Source organism: Balaenoptera musculus, chromosome 9 (assembly GCF_009873245.2).
Source record: "Balaenoptera musculus isolate JJ_BM4_2016_0621 chromosome 9, mBalMus1.pri.v3, whole genome shotgun sequence".
Taxonomy (NCBI): Eukaryota; Metazoa; Chordata; class Mammalia; order Artiodactyla; family Balaenopteridae; genus Balaenoptera; species Balaenoptera musculus.
Window position 1 is genome coordinate 18,282,937 of NC_045793.1, and position 14,093 is coordinate 18,297,029.

General features: G+C 37.3%; 1 protein-coding gene across 3 annotated transcripts in view; it reads right to left on the reverse strand.

Moving 5' to 3' along the window:
• Positions 1–14,093, reverse strand: part of NUP205 (nucleoporin 205) — an 84,265-nt gene that overhangs the window by 55,975 nt on the left and 14,197 nt on the right. For all 3 annotated transcript variants that reach the window (XR_005021239.1, XM_036863661.1, XM_036863662.1), the window contains exons 8-14: positions 10,108–10,283; positions 7,321–7,437; positions 7,001–7,138; positions 4,651–4,801; positions 3,395–3,600; positions 1,202–1,384; positions 32–82 (exon numbers count right to left, since the gene is read on the reverse strand). Coding sequence is in view for 2 of the 3 variants with exons in the window: in XM_036863661.1 (XP_036719556.1) it covers positions 32–82; positions 1,202–1,384; positions 3,395–3,600; positions 4,651–4,801; positions 7,001–7,138; positions 7,321–7,437; positions 10,108–10,283 (1,022 nt within the window). In the remaining variant the exon portion in view is untranslated. The remainder of the gene's footprint in view (positions 1–31; positions 83–1,201; positions 1,385–3,394; positions 3,601–4,650; positions 4,802–7,000; positions 7,139–7,320; positions 7,438–10,107; positions 10,284–14,093) is intronic.

Genomic DNA, 14,093 nt, shown 5'->3' on the forward strand with positions numbered 1-14,093 from the left:
TATAGCATTTAAACTAAAAGGAAAGCTTTACCTCAATACCAATAGCTTGCCTCTGGCTTGGAACTCTTACGGTTTGCAGTATCTTAAAATAATAAGAATTAGATGTTAGGAGCACTCATTTATCAATGAAAAGAAGCAGCTTTGCAATAATATTCATATACAACACCCACCACATCCTACATCTTACAATGTCTATCAGAAATGACAACTGAGAAGTCTCTGATGAACTTTCATTAGCAATTGCGTCCAGGTTCAGGGAGAACTTCCAATTACCTGGGATTCAGAAAACTGGTAATTTCTAAGTGCACACAAGATGTGTTTTCAGCAACTTTCCTCTCAGATATTCCAAGAATGAACCTTAAAAGGATTTATGAGATGAAATCTCACCCAAACACACTTCATCTTAGGTATAAAGAAGCACTTAGGACAATGATAAGTACTGACATGCTCATGAATGAAAAAATGAAGTATCAACACTAAACTAAAAGTGGCCAAGCCTCCAGCACACACCAACTCCCTTAATTTTTGTTTTTATAAAGTATCATTAACATCTTCAGGACACGTATGTCACAAAACAACTAGGATACTGCTTCAAAACAGTAGCTTTACCAATGTGTCAGAATCATAGGCTCCCTCATGTGGTATTATTTCTAAGACAAACATATATTCCTCCTAACCATTTTACTAGAAAAATCTCTATAGGACACATTCTTATTTTCCTTTTTTTACTTTACCACATATAGAATAACTCTATCTTGACATAAAAATTCCAATAGGGCTTATAACTAAAGAAATAAGAGTTGATAGAGACACTTCACTCGTCTGCTGTAAGACAGGAAGGGCACAGAAGGAAGCAGCAAAAAACATAGGCATCTCCCACATTTAATGAGTACAGATGGCTTCTGAAGGCTTGTATCAGCCTAGTATCAAAGACAGAGTTGAGGAATGTATTAATCTTACAAACACTGAAAAACAAAGAGAAGAACCAGTCTCCAGTAACCCAGTGAAGCTGTCAGCTGATCCAAGAGAAAAACCCAAGCCTGTTAGTTTCTGATGCTATGCTTAGGACCAAAATCATAACTTTCTATCTGTGAAGTTCGTGGTATACTATACGTTTCAGTTGGATGCACTTGCTTGTACAATATTATCAAATCTCACTTCCAAACTGTAATAATGTAAATAAGATAGCTCATAATACTACCTGAGTGTATTCCAACGACTGCCAGAGAGAAGCAGCAATTTCAGGAGATTTTCCAAACGCTGCAAGTGTCTTCAATAGTTCGGCCTTTAATACAGGAGGGATACTGCATTGCAGGAGTCCCAGAATCACCACCACGGGGGTCCACTGAGGATGTTCACAGAGTGCCAAACGAGCATTTTCACTCTGAGTATTGAATACAAAAAGAACAAGAGAGACTTTCCATTTTCAAAAGCTAAGAAAAATGACCAGTAATCATCTAAATTGCTAACACTTACACTGAGTATTCATAGGCTTAATACATACTAAAACAAAGATAAGCCTACAGCAAATGCTTGAACTCTACCAGTAGATCAAATCAGATCACTAGCTCAGTCAGTGTAAAAAATGGAGAAAAGATAGCCTTTGTAGAATTACTTTGACAGCTCTAAGAATGGAAAATAATACATACAAACAGAGAAAGTCTTCCAGGGTCACATAAATCTTACATAGGCATTTTACATCTTTTCTGGAACAATGTTAGATATGAATGAATAAAATACCTTGTCCTTTTCTGAGAAAAAAATGGAAATACACACACACGCACGCGCATACACACACTCCCACACACACGGTATCAAGTATCACTCCATTTTAATTCAACAAGAAATAATTAACAGGGCTTCCCTGGTGGCGCAGTGGTTGAGAATCTGCCTGTTAATGCAGGGGACACGGGTTCGAGCCCTGGTCTGGGAAGATCCCACATGCCGTGGAGCAACTGGGCCCGTGAGCGCGTCTGGAGCCTGTGCTCCGCAACAAGAGAGGCCGCGACAGTGAGAGGCCCGTGCACCGCGATGAAGAGTGGCCCCCACTTGCCGCAACTAGAGAAAGCCCTCGCACAAACGAAGACCCAACACAGCCATAAATAAATAAATAAAAAAAATTAAAAAAAAAAGAAAGAATTACAAACTTTATGTTTCGACCTTTAATACTATTTAGCATTACTTTAAAAACCAGTAGGTTAGAAGACACTCTTCCTATCCTTCGGAGAGAATGTCAGACTAAGGAACTTAGCTTTGCTCTAGTGAACAAAAGAAACAACTAGAAGAGCAAATGGGACCTAATTAAACTTAAAAGCTTTTGCACAGTAAAGGAAACCCTCGACAAAACGAAGACTACCTACTGAATGGTGGAAAATATTTGTAAATGATATGACCAATAAGGGGTTAATATCCAAAATATATAAACAGCTCACACAACTCAACATCACAAAAACAAACAACACGACTAAAAATGGGCAGAAGTCCTGAAAAGACACTTCTCCAAAAATGACATGCAGATGGCCAACAGGCACATGAAAAGATGCTCAACGTCACTAATCATCAGGGAATGCAAATCAAAACCACAGTGAGACACCACCTCACACCTGTCAGAATGACTATCATCAAAAATAACACAAAGGCGAGAATATGGAGAAAAGGAAACTCTCCTACACTGTTGGTGGGAATGTAAACTGTGCAGCCACCGTGGAAAACACTATGGAGGGTTCTCAAAAAACTAAAAACAGAACTACCATATGACCCCGCAATTCTACTCCTGGGTATATACCTGAAAAAAACAAAAACACTGATTTGAAAAGATACAAGCACCCCAACGTTCATAGCAGCATTACTTTTTTTTGCCAAGATACGGAAGCAACCTAACTGTCCATCAAAAGATAAATGGATTAAGAAGATACGATAGATATATAGATATATAGATATATGAGAAAAAATGTTCAGTAAATAAATTTTCTTTTTAATTAAAAATACTCTTTATGTGTATATATATATATATGTATATACACAAGAACCTATATATCCACACCTATGCTAGGAAACCTTCTAGAAGGATGTGTATCCAACAGCTCATTCTTAATTTGCCCTTCTGATTATTTTCTTTCAGGCTTAGGCTATTATTTTCATACACACTTATGGCAGTAAGCAGGGGCTACCAGAACTATACCCTCTAAAGGTGAAGAAACAAAGAACTTAGGAACAGAATAGCATAAAATACTAACCACAAAAAAAAAAAAACAACACAATGTCAAATATATATGCTAAATTTATCACTCATAAACTTTAAGCATTATAAGGAAACTTGGGGGCTCCTTACAATGCCACTGTGCTAGAACACAAATAAAGTTACATTCTCACATGCTGTGGGTGGGTTACCTACCCAAGTAATGATGGTAGATGTGAGCTGTAAAAAAGCAATCAACCCGTCCTGCTCCTTCTGGGTGATGCCACGTGAAGGAAGGTGACGGTACTGGACACTATCAGCACTCGGAAGATCCTTCCGGAGGTGTTCATGGTAAAGCATCAAGGAGTGAAAGAAATGTTCCCAGGAAACAGGACTGCCGCCTGCCCCCTGAATATTTTCAACTGTAAAGAAACACAACACAGCACAGAATTTCCTTTCAAAATTGTCTAAGCATTTGCTTGGAAATGGAGGAAGAAAATAAATTTAAAACAGTAAACTTTGTTTGCCTTTGTCCTAGATAAGCTGTGTGTTGAAAATGGGTTAGACACCCTCTGTAAACTAAACTCTGGATCAGTTTATCCCTGGGACTAAAACTGGGTGGTGCCCATGTAATGCAAACGTAAATTACTTTGGATGTCAGTTACCTACTTCGAATCCAGGACAGTACTCTGTGTTGTCATGTAACTATACAGGGCTGCTTTTCCCATGAGTAGTTCCCAAATGTTGAGCTTAAATTAAATTCCCAAAGAGAGAGAGAACTACAATCTAGATTTGCAAATTACAGTACTCTATTACATACCAAGCACTGAGAGCAAAAGCCTAGCAGATAAGACAAGGAAGCCTTGACAGAATAGTCAAAACAGAGGTCTTGGAGCCAGGCAGATCTCAGTTCCAATCATGGCTTCCCTGTGACACGTGACCTTCGGTAAATTACTTAACTTTGCTAAACCTCAGTTTCCTCACATGTAAAAACGAAAGTAATAATATCTACCTGACAGAGGTGTTTAATAAATATTTCTTTCTCTTCCCTTTTGCACTATTTTTGGTGTAACCAGACTCAATTCTGAAAATTAAGTGAGGAAATTGGGAGAGGGTTGAGAGAAAAACTGTAAGAACAGAAATTTAGAAAATAAGGACTTATGAAGATAAAGAAGTCAAACTTACGTAGCAAAGGTGTATATTTTGCTTTGAGCACCAGATGTGTTCTTAAAAATGTATATTAATTCTCATTTCTTAAACTGAACTGTATTTTATAAAGCAAATGGAAACTCTCCAGTCTGTGAGACCATAATCAAAGCATCGCCATACATAAAGCCAGCAGTGGGCTTCTCTCTGTTATAAAAATAACGTATATGCCCAGTAGAACATAGCACATATAACCAATGTGCTTTAATAGGTAGAAGGATACTGAATGTCACAACAAACTTAGACAACATCTAGATTTTTCTTACCATGACTGCTACCATTGACTTTGAGTAGACTAAAACAGTAGTGGGCACACTGGGGCCCATTGGCCAATCCCTGGAGCATTTTCAAATAAGGAATATAAATAGTTGGAGGCAACAGGTCACCCATTTGCCTAACAAACTTTGACAAGACAACCTGAAACAGGGAAAAACCAACAGTTTACATAAAGCATATCTTAACTTTAAGCCAACATGGACTAGCTAATAAAGACTACATATGAACTAAAATGAATTAAGTACTCTCATTTAACTCCCCACCCAAGACAAAATAATCTGGTACTCTATTTATGAAAAACTGCATTTTCAAGTTTGTCATTAGCAATTTAATGCAATTATAGAATATCTTTGTGAACATAAAATACATTTTTAAAAACATCTTAATATCACAAAACATAAGACTACTCACATTCTAAATATGTAAAACAATTGAAGAAATTTACTCATTTAAAATTAACTAGCAAATTCAAAGGTACACTTAGAACCCAGAGTTCCTAAATCCCAGTCAAATTTAGTATGAAGATCTAGGAACCCGAAAGAACTTTTTATAGTAACCTAAACATAGTCTGTTTTGTGTTCTGGCCAATACATGTTCCTACGTTCCTGTTCTCTAAGTCCACTTCTTAGATTTCTCTTTTCTCTTGCTTATACCTTAAATCTATTATCAACAACTAAACATATTATTCAGACTAATTAGTTGGAACTCAGAACCAAAAATGTTACAGATCTCTGGAAATTATTGTTAAATCTGTTAAGTATAACAATTTTATGATTATACAGAAAAATATCCTTATTTTTAAGAGATACTAACTTAACCAATGAGAGGTGAAAGGTCATGCTGCCTGTAATTTACTTTAAAATAACCCAGCAAAATAAAAGCAGTAGAAATAACAAGAGTGGAAGTGAACATGGCAAGATGTTAACAGCTATTAAATTAAGATGTTGGGGAATTCCCTGGTGGTCCAGTGGTTAAGACTCCATGCTCTCACTGCTGAGGGCCTGGGTTCAATCCCTGGTTGGGGAACCAAGGGACCACAAGTTGCAAGGCCAGAAAAAAAATAAAAAAAGAAATTCTTCTGGGGAAATTCCCTGGCAGTCCAGTGGTTAGGACTCCACCCTTCTACTGCAGGGGGCACAGGTTCGATCCCTGGGAACTAAGATCCCACATACCGCAACGCAGTCAATAAATAAATGATTAAATGGAAAGGGGCATTTGCTGTAAAAATAATAAAAATAAATTAAGATGTTGGGTGTTTATTATAATTATTCTCTCTTCCATATGTTTGAAAATTTTCATAATGGAAATTTTTTTTAATATTTAATTAGTTTTAATAAACCCTTCTCCAAAACTTTTTAAATGGAAAAAAGTGAAACAATAAATGTAAGAAATACAGTTAAAAAGAGGGGGGTCCTGGGGCTTCCCTGGTGGCGCAGTGGTTGAGAGTCTGCCTGCCAATGCAGGGGACACGGGTTCGAGCCCTGGTCTGGGAAGATCCCACATGCCGCTGAGCAGCTGGGCCCGTGAGCCACAACTACTGAGCCTGCGTGCCTGGAACCTGTGCTCCGCAATGGGAGAGGCCATGACAGTGAGAGGCCCGTGCACCGCGATGAAGAGTGGCCCCCACTTGCCGCAACTAGAGAAAGCCCTTGCACAGAAACGAAGACCCAACACAGCCAAAAATAAAAAATAATAAATAAATAAATAATTTTAAAAAAAAAAAAAAAAAGAGGGGGGTCCTGATCTTAGACTCTAGCATAAATGAAAATTGTATATGGCATGAAAACATCTAGAACAGAAAATCCCAAAGAGATGAAGACAGATATGGCAATCCATCTGATTTGCTGCTGCACAGCGTCCTTTAGTTACTACAGGATAGAAAATGGACTTTCTCCTACATTATCTACTGACTCATAGGCATTCTGTCATTAATTATAACTTCTAAGCCTTTTTCCTGCAGTATTTTTACCTCTCCTATCTTCCTCAACTTGCTAAGAATGATGTATATTCTTTGTCATGCCTATAGAGGACAGAGTAAGTTAATAAATACTAAGTAAATCCAAGTAAGTGACTCATAAAGAAACTAGACAATTTTCTGTGTCTAGTGCTCCGATGCATAGCTAGTATCTAATAAAAGGCTGACTATATAAACTCCAAAATGATCAGATCAATTTAAGAGTTTCAATTTCCTTAAATAAAAGGAAAAAGTATAAATGTCTAAAGGTTACAATAGTGTTCATTTGCATGAACAGCAATAACAGCAGGAAATACCATTTTTCATGTTTTTAAGATTTCCAGTTACCATCCCAGAGTACAAAAGTAGAAAAACTAGGAGCTCACCTGGCGCTGAGGGGGTCGCTGATGAGCTACCCCAAGGTAAGAACCCAGGATAGTGGAAGTCTGAAGAGGCTCTGAGGGACACCAGTATTCTAGTGCAAGCTCCAAATTAAAAGGATTCTTTTTATACAGCTCACCAATCTGCAAACAGTAAACAAAGACTGTGGGCAAATGCCTGTAACTCAAAAATTACTTTTAAATAAAAATTTACATTTTTATTGAATTCACTTGTATATTTAAGATATTAGATCTGAAATTTTCCAAAGGTAGGGAAAAAATAACGGAGAGAGGGAGATAATAGTCCATCCAATATAACAACTTACCAAGAGCATTAATTGTTCCAGATCCCTTCTAAGTGAAATGGGGGGTTCGTTGCCCATCTGCATACTCATGTGAATCATTCGAGCATCTTCATCTGCCCGATTCCTCAACTGCTTCACCTATTAAATTTATTATATAGTTTATATGTAAATTTATTATATGGGTTAATAATAATGAAATCAGAAAATCAGGCAACTGTCTAAAAGTGATTACATAAAAGAAAAATATTGTTTAAATATCTATTCCACTTTAATAATGTGAAGAAATATGCTAGGAATTTTACTGCAATATTATTAACCATAATTTATAATATCTTAAAACTTCAATGCATTTTCCACTACAGATAAGTTAATTTTAACTAAAGTGTTTCTCAATTACTGACATTTTGCGTAGGATACTTCTTCACTAGGTTGGATGATTCTAAACATTACAGGACATTTAGCATCCCTGGTACTACCTACTAACTACTAATACCACCACTATAGTCATGTAATGAGCAAAACTAGCTCCCCAAACATTCGCTAATTAAACAATGTACTTGTAAATAACTCAGCAATCAAAGAAGTCTCAAGGAAAATTACAAAATACATTAAATAGAATAAAAATGAAAACACAACATATCAAACTTTGTGTGACCCAGTTAAAACAGAAATCACAGATAAATTTATAACATTAAATGCCTATAGTAGAAAAAAATAAAGGTTTCAAATCAATAATCTAAGCTTCTGTGGTAAAAAACTGAAATGATTGGGGCAAATTAAAACCCAAGCAGAGAGGAAAAAAATAATAAAAGCAGAAATCAATAACAGTGAAAGAAAATATAAGAAAATCAACAAAGCCAAAGGCTGGTTCACTGGAGAGATCAATGAGATTGATAAATCTCTAGCCGGGTTAAGAAAAAAGGGAGAAGACACAAATTAACCAATATTAGGGATGAAAGAAGAAACATCACTACAGATCATACAGACATAAAAAGTATGATATTAGGAATATTAGGAATAACTTTATGCCAATCGATTTGATAACTGGAATGAAACAAATTCACTGACAGACACAAACCTTCAAAGCTCATTTAAGAAGACATAGATAACCTAAATAGTACTATATCTAGTAACAAAATTCTAGTGTCCCAAAATTGTGTGAATAAGTTCATTGTTTACCCTATCCAAACCATATATGACTTTGTTTATTCAAACTCCTCTCAGCCTTTATCTTTCCAGATGACCACTATCTTTCCATAGTAAAAGTCCCTTCTGGACTAATAACTAGGAAAAAGTTGAAGTCTTAACCCTTTCTAAGGCTTCATTTCCACAAACGTAAAATGAAAGGATTTCTTCCTATTCCAAAATTCTATGATGTTAATCTATCACATCCTTCAAGGCTGATGAGGTCTCAAGTTACCTGTTAAACACTCCTTGACTATTCCAGTCCTGAGTGAGCTATCCTTAGCCTAAGAAATCCACTGTAATTTACTGTCTATACCTGTCATTTACTTACTGTTACTACCTGTATTTTTCTGTGTATATCTCATTTCTCCAACTAGACACCAGGGGTCCCCAACCCCCAGGCCGTGGACCAACAGTGGTCCGTGCGTGGCCTGTTAGGAACCGGGCCGCATAGCAGGAGGTGAGCAGCGGGCAAGCAGCAAAGCTTCATCTGCCGCTCCCCATCGCTCGCATTACCGCCTGAACCATCCCCCCCAACCCCCTTCCCCGGCTCCCGTGGAAAAATTATCTTCCACGAAACCAGTCCCTGGTGCCAAAAAGGTTGGGGACCGCTGAACTAGACTATATATTCTTTGCTGTCAGGGAATCAATCCCCTACTTATTTGTTTTCTTCACAATTCCTAGCATGGTTACCTGGAATACAGGAGAAACTCAATGAACACTTGATTCATTATATCATGAGTAAGCACTTCATTCCTTGTTTGCTACCATTCTGGGTAGTTTTTCCATTTGCCTTATGTTTTTCAGTAGGTAAGATACCAGAACTGCACATCGGTATCACAAGTGTAGACCCTTCGGGTGCTTTTTTTATGCACACACACACAAAAAGCAGTTTTATAGGACTTTACCCCCTCCTTTACTTCCTGCCACCACTCTGATGGCTTCCTTGGCACAAAATGGCACACAGAACATATGCTATGTAGGAACTGTCTGAAATGGCTCTAAGAATTCCTTTCTGGATCAAAGTTATAGCTCGAGCACTTTATTCAAATGTAACCTCACTAAAGGTGGGCAGGGCCCCTGGGCCCTGTTATTAAGAAAAAAAAAAAAAAGAAAGGAAAAAAAGCAACCTTTGCATTAGTTTCTTAAACCCATTACTTTACCCGTATCTATGTGGAGGTCTATTTATACACTATAAGAGTCTAAAAAGTTATCTATGAAACTATAAAACTGGAGATTCTCCACTATACCTCTTCTAAATCATGTATAAAAGGCATTAAATAAGACAACCTTAGCACTGATTCTCCAGGGTAGCATGAAGTTAATAATTTTCTCCCCACAGAAGCATTTTCATTTGCCCATTATTTTCTCATTACAAACCATTCTCAACATCAAATATTTCTTCCTTTTAGCTTGTTCTCAGTTAATGGGTCTTACATTATTTCATGTTCATGAATCACAAACTAATTCACAAGCTGTAACATAACAACTACTGCCAAATATTAGTCTACAGTAAAAGATTCTATTAGTTTCCAAAACATAAAGTTAGTTAATTAGTCAATTTTAAATTATTTTATAAAATTCTTCTACTACTTTTTACTCATCTTACATTATTACACTTACCTTCATTGGCATAAGTGCCAGGAAATCTGTAATGAGATTATGGATTCTACGAATATAAAATTCCTCCTGATAGAAGTTTTCTGACACCACTACGGATTCAGTGAGGAACAGGAAAACACTGTCTGCAATTGCGAGCTCTGCCATTGCTTCATCTGCTTCTGTGAATTCAGCCAGAGCTAGGAACATATTTAGAAAAACAGCACATGGAGGAAAAATTACTAAACTAGATTATAGTATCTCAAAATATTCTGCTGATGGTTCAAAATTCAGATCTCTTCTCAACCTTCTAACATGTTCTGTACACAAAATAAGACAGTGTGTAACTGTAATTGACTCACAAACCCCAAAGAACTACAGAAAAAGTACATTAGAAAATCATCTACTCTTCACAATAACAGCGAGAGTGATAAAAAAAATTACTTAAGGGATTTCCCTGGTGGCTCAGTGGTTAAGAATCCGCCTGCCAATGCAGGGGACATAGGTTTGAGCCCTGGTCTGGGAAAATTCCACATGCCGCGGAGGGACTAAGCCCGTGCGCCACAACTACTGAGCCTGTGCTCTAGAGCCCGCAAGCCACAACTACTGAGCCCGCATGCCACAGCTACTGAAGCCTGCGTGCCTAGAGCCCGTGCTCCACAACAAGAGAAGCCACCGCAATGAGAAGCCCCTGCACCGCAATGAAGACTAGCCCCCGCTCGCCACAATTAGAGAAAGCTCGCGCAGAGCAACGAAGGCCCAACGCAGCCAAAAATGAATAAATAAATAAATATATATATTTTTTTTAATTACTAGGTAATTTTGTGATAATCTGTCTTTGAAAAAGAAATGTTAAATAGCTTATTCTGCTTCACTGTCATAGAGACCAAATACATTCTGTTACTTAAAGTACACTTTCAATGCCTTGAAAAGGGTCAGGAATAGATATAAACCAGGATAGTCTCAACCAGAGGAAAAGAGATTGGTTGTTTTTTTTGTTTGTTTATGTGTTGTTTTGCATTTTGAAATAAAGTCTGTATATCTACCCATATCATACAAACTCCTTGAGAACAAAACAGTTTCTTAATTCTTTATTACTACTAACAGTAATGATTACTAAAATTATTAATTATTAATATTAATTAAATATTAATAACAATAACTAGTTCCAAGCCTTCACTTGAATGCAGAAATACTGGAATTAAGAACTATTTTTTTTTTAAATAAATTTATTTATTTATTTTTGGCTGTGTTGGGTCTTCGTTTCTGTGCGAGGGCTTTCTCCATTTGCGGCGAGCGGGGGCTACTCTTCATCGCGGTGCACGGGCTTCTCACTGTCGCGGCCTCTCCCGTTGCGGAGCACAGGCTCCAGACGCGCAGGCTCAGTAGTTGTGGCTCACGGGCTTAGTTGCTCCGTGACATGTGGGATCTTCCCAGACCAGGGCTCGAACCCGTGCCCCCTGCATTGGCAGGCAGATTCTTAACCACTGCGCCACCAGGGAAGCCTACTTACTTGAAGACTACTTACTTAGGTAATAAAGCACACTAATATCTTAATGTAAATTGAATTTTGTCATCTCAAAACAGTATATAAAAATTTTAATCAGTTTAGTAAAATTCAAAACACATTTTTTATAAAATAATGTAATAAACATGTTTTATAAAATGTCCAGAAGTCTACAAAAAGAGCAGGAACTAATTTTTCAAAATTCACATCTTTGTTAAAACTCGTCTGGATTATTTCAAGAAATGACCATTTCTGCAATATAAGCTATTCATCTTTTCTAGTAATTTTTAAAATATAAATTAACAGATAAAAACGTATACTTTAAAATGTTCATTATAGCAAATTCTCTGGTGGTTCAGTAGTTAGGATTCCACGCTTTCACTGCCGAGGGCTTGGGTTCAATCCCTGGTCAGGGAACTAAGATACCACAAGCCATGCAGCACAGCCAAAAAAAAAAAAAAAATTCATTATAATACCCCTAATTTCAAAGATTATAAGAGGGTATGAGCATGTAAAACTAAAGAGATTAAGTAGCCAAAGATCTAGGACTTGAAACTAGGCCTGGATTCCTATTCTTATCTAGTGAAGTATATAGTATTTTCTACTGTGCCTCTCAAGATTAGGTCAATGGTACAGTAATTTGATTAACTATCACATAGCTACTTAAAAGTATACAGTAATTTTATGCCAGAAAAGTACTGAAATAAGACTTGTAAATGAATAAGAGGTGTAGTTGAGAAACAGAATTTGTACATGTCTGTAAATGTCTAATTCACCATCTACCAGCTTTAACATAAAAAAATACTAGGACACGGACTTCCCTGGTGGCTCAGTGGTTAAGAATCCACCTGCCAATGCAGGGGACATGGGTTCGAGCCCTGGTCCAGGAAGATCCCACATGCTGTGGAGCAACTAAGCCTGTGTACCACAACTACTGAGCCCGCGTGCCACAATTACTGGAGCCCATGCGCCTAGAGCCCATGTTCCACAAGAGAAGCCACTGCAATGAGAAGCCTGCGCAAAACAGCAAAGAGTAGCTCCCACTCCCCAAAACTAGAGAAAGCCCATGCACAGCAACGAAAACCCAATGCAGCCAAAAATAAATAAAGAAATAAATTTATTTATTAAAAAATAATAATAATACTTGGCCAAAGAAAAACTTGTAACACAAAAAGAGCTTTCCATAAGCAGTCTTGAGGGAAAAAAACGGAGCTGGAGGAATCAGACTCCCTGACTTCAGACTATACTACAAAGCTACAGTAATCAAGACAATATGGTACTGGCACAAAAAAAGAAATATAGATCAATGGAACAGGATAGAAAGCCCAGAGAGAAACCCATGCACCTATGATCAACTAATCTATGACAAAGGAGGCAAAGATATACAATGGAGAAAAGACAGTCTCTTCAATAAGTGGTGCTGGGAAAACTGGACAGCTACATGTAAAAGAATGAAATTAGAACACTCCCTAACACCATACACAAAAATAAACTCAAAATGGATTAGAGACCTAAATGTAAGACCAGACACTATAAAACTCTTAGAGGAAAACACAGGCAGAACACTCTATGACATAAATCACAGCAAGATCCTTTTTGACCCACCTCCTAGAGTAATGGAAATAAAAACAAAAATAAACAAATGGGACCTAATGAAACTTCAAACCTTTTGCAAAGCAAAGGAGGCTACAAACAAGATGAAAAGACAACCCTCAGAATGGGAGAAAATATTTGCAAACGAATCAACAGACAAAGGATTAATCTCCAAAATATATAAACAGCTCATGCAGCTCAATATTAAAGAAACAAACAACCCAATCCAAAAATGGGCAGAAGACCTAAACAGACATTTCTCCAAAGAAGACAGACAGATGGCCAAGAAGCACATGAAAAGCTGCTCAACATCACTAATCATTAGAGAAATGCAAATCAAAACTACAGTGAGGTACCACTTCACACCAGTTAGAACGGGCATAATCAAAAAATCTACAAACAACAAATGCTGGAGAGGGTGTGGAGAAAAGGGAACCTCTTGCACTGTTGGTGGGAATGTAAATTGATACAGCCACTATGGAGAACAGTATGGAGGTTCCTTAAAAAACTAAAAATAGAATTACCATATGACCCAGCAATCCCACTACTGGGCATATACCCAGAGAAAACCCTAATTCAAAAAGATACATGCACCCCAATGTTCATTGCAGCGCTATTTACAATAACCAGGTCATGGAAGCAATCTAAATGCCCATCGACAGACGAATGGATAAAGAAGATGTGGTACATATATACAATGGAGTATTACTCAGACATAAAAAGGAACAAAACTGGGTCATTTGTAGAGATGTGTATGGATCTAGAGACTGTCATACAAGGGAAGTAAGTCAGAAAGAGAAAAACAAATATCGTATATTAACGCATATATGTGGAACCTAGAAGAATGGTACAGATGAACCAGTTTGCAGGGCAGAAATAGAGACAGACGTAGAGGAGAAACGTATGGACA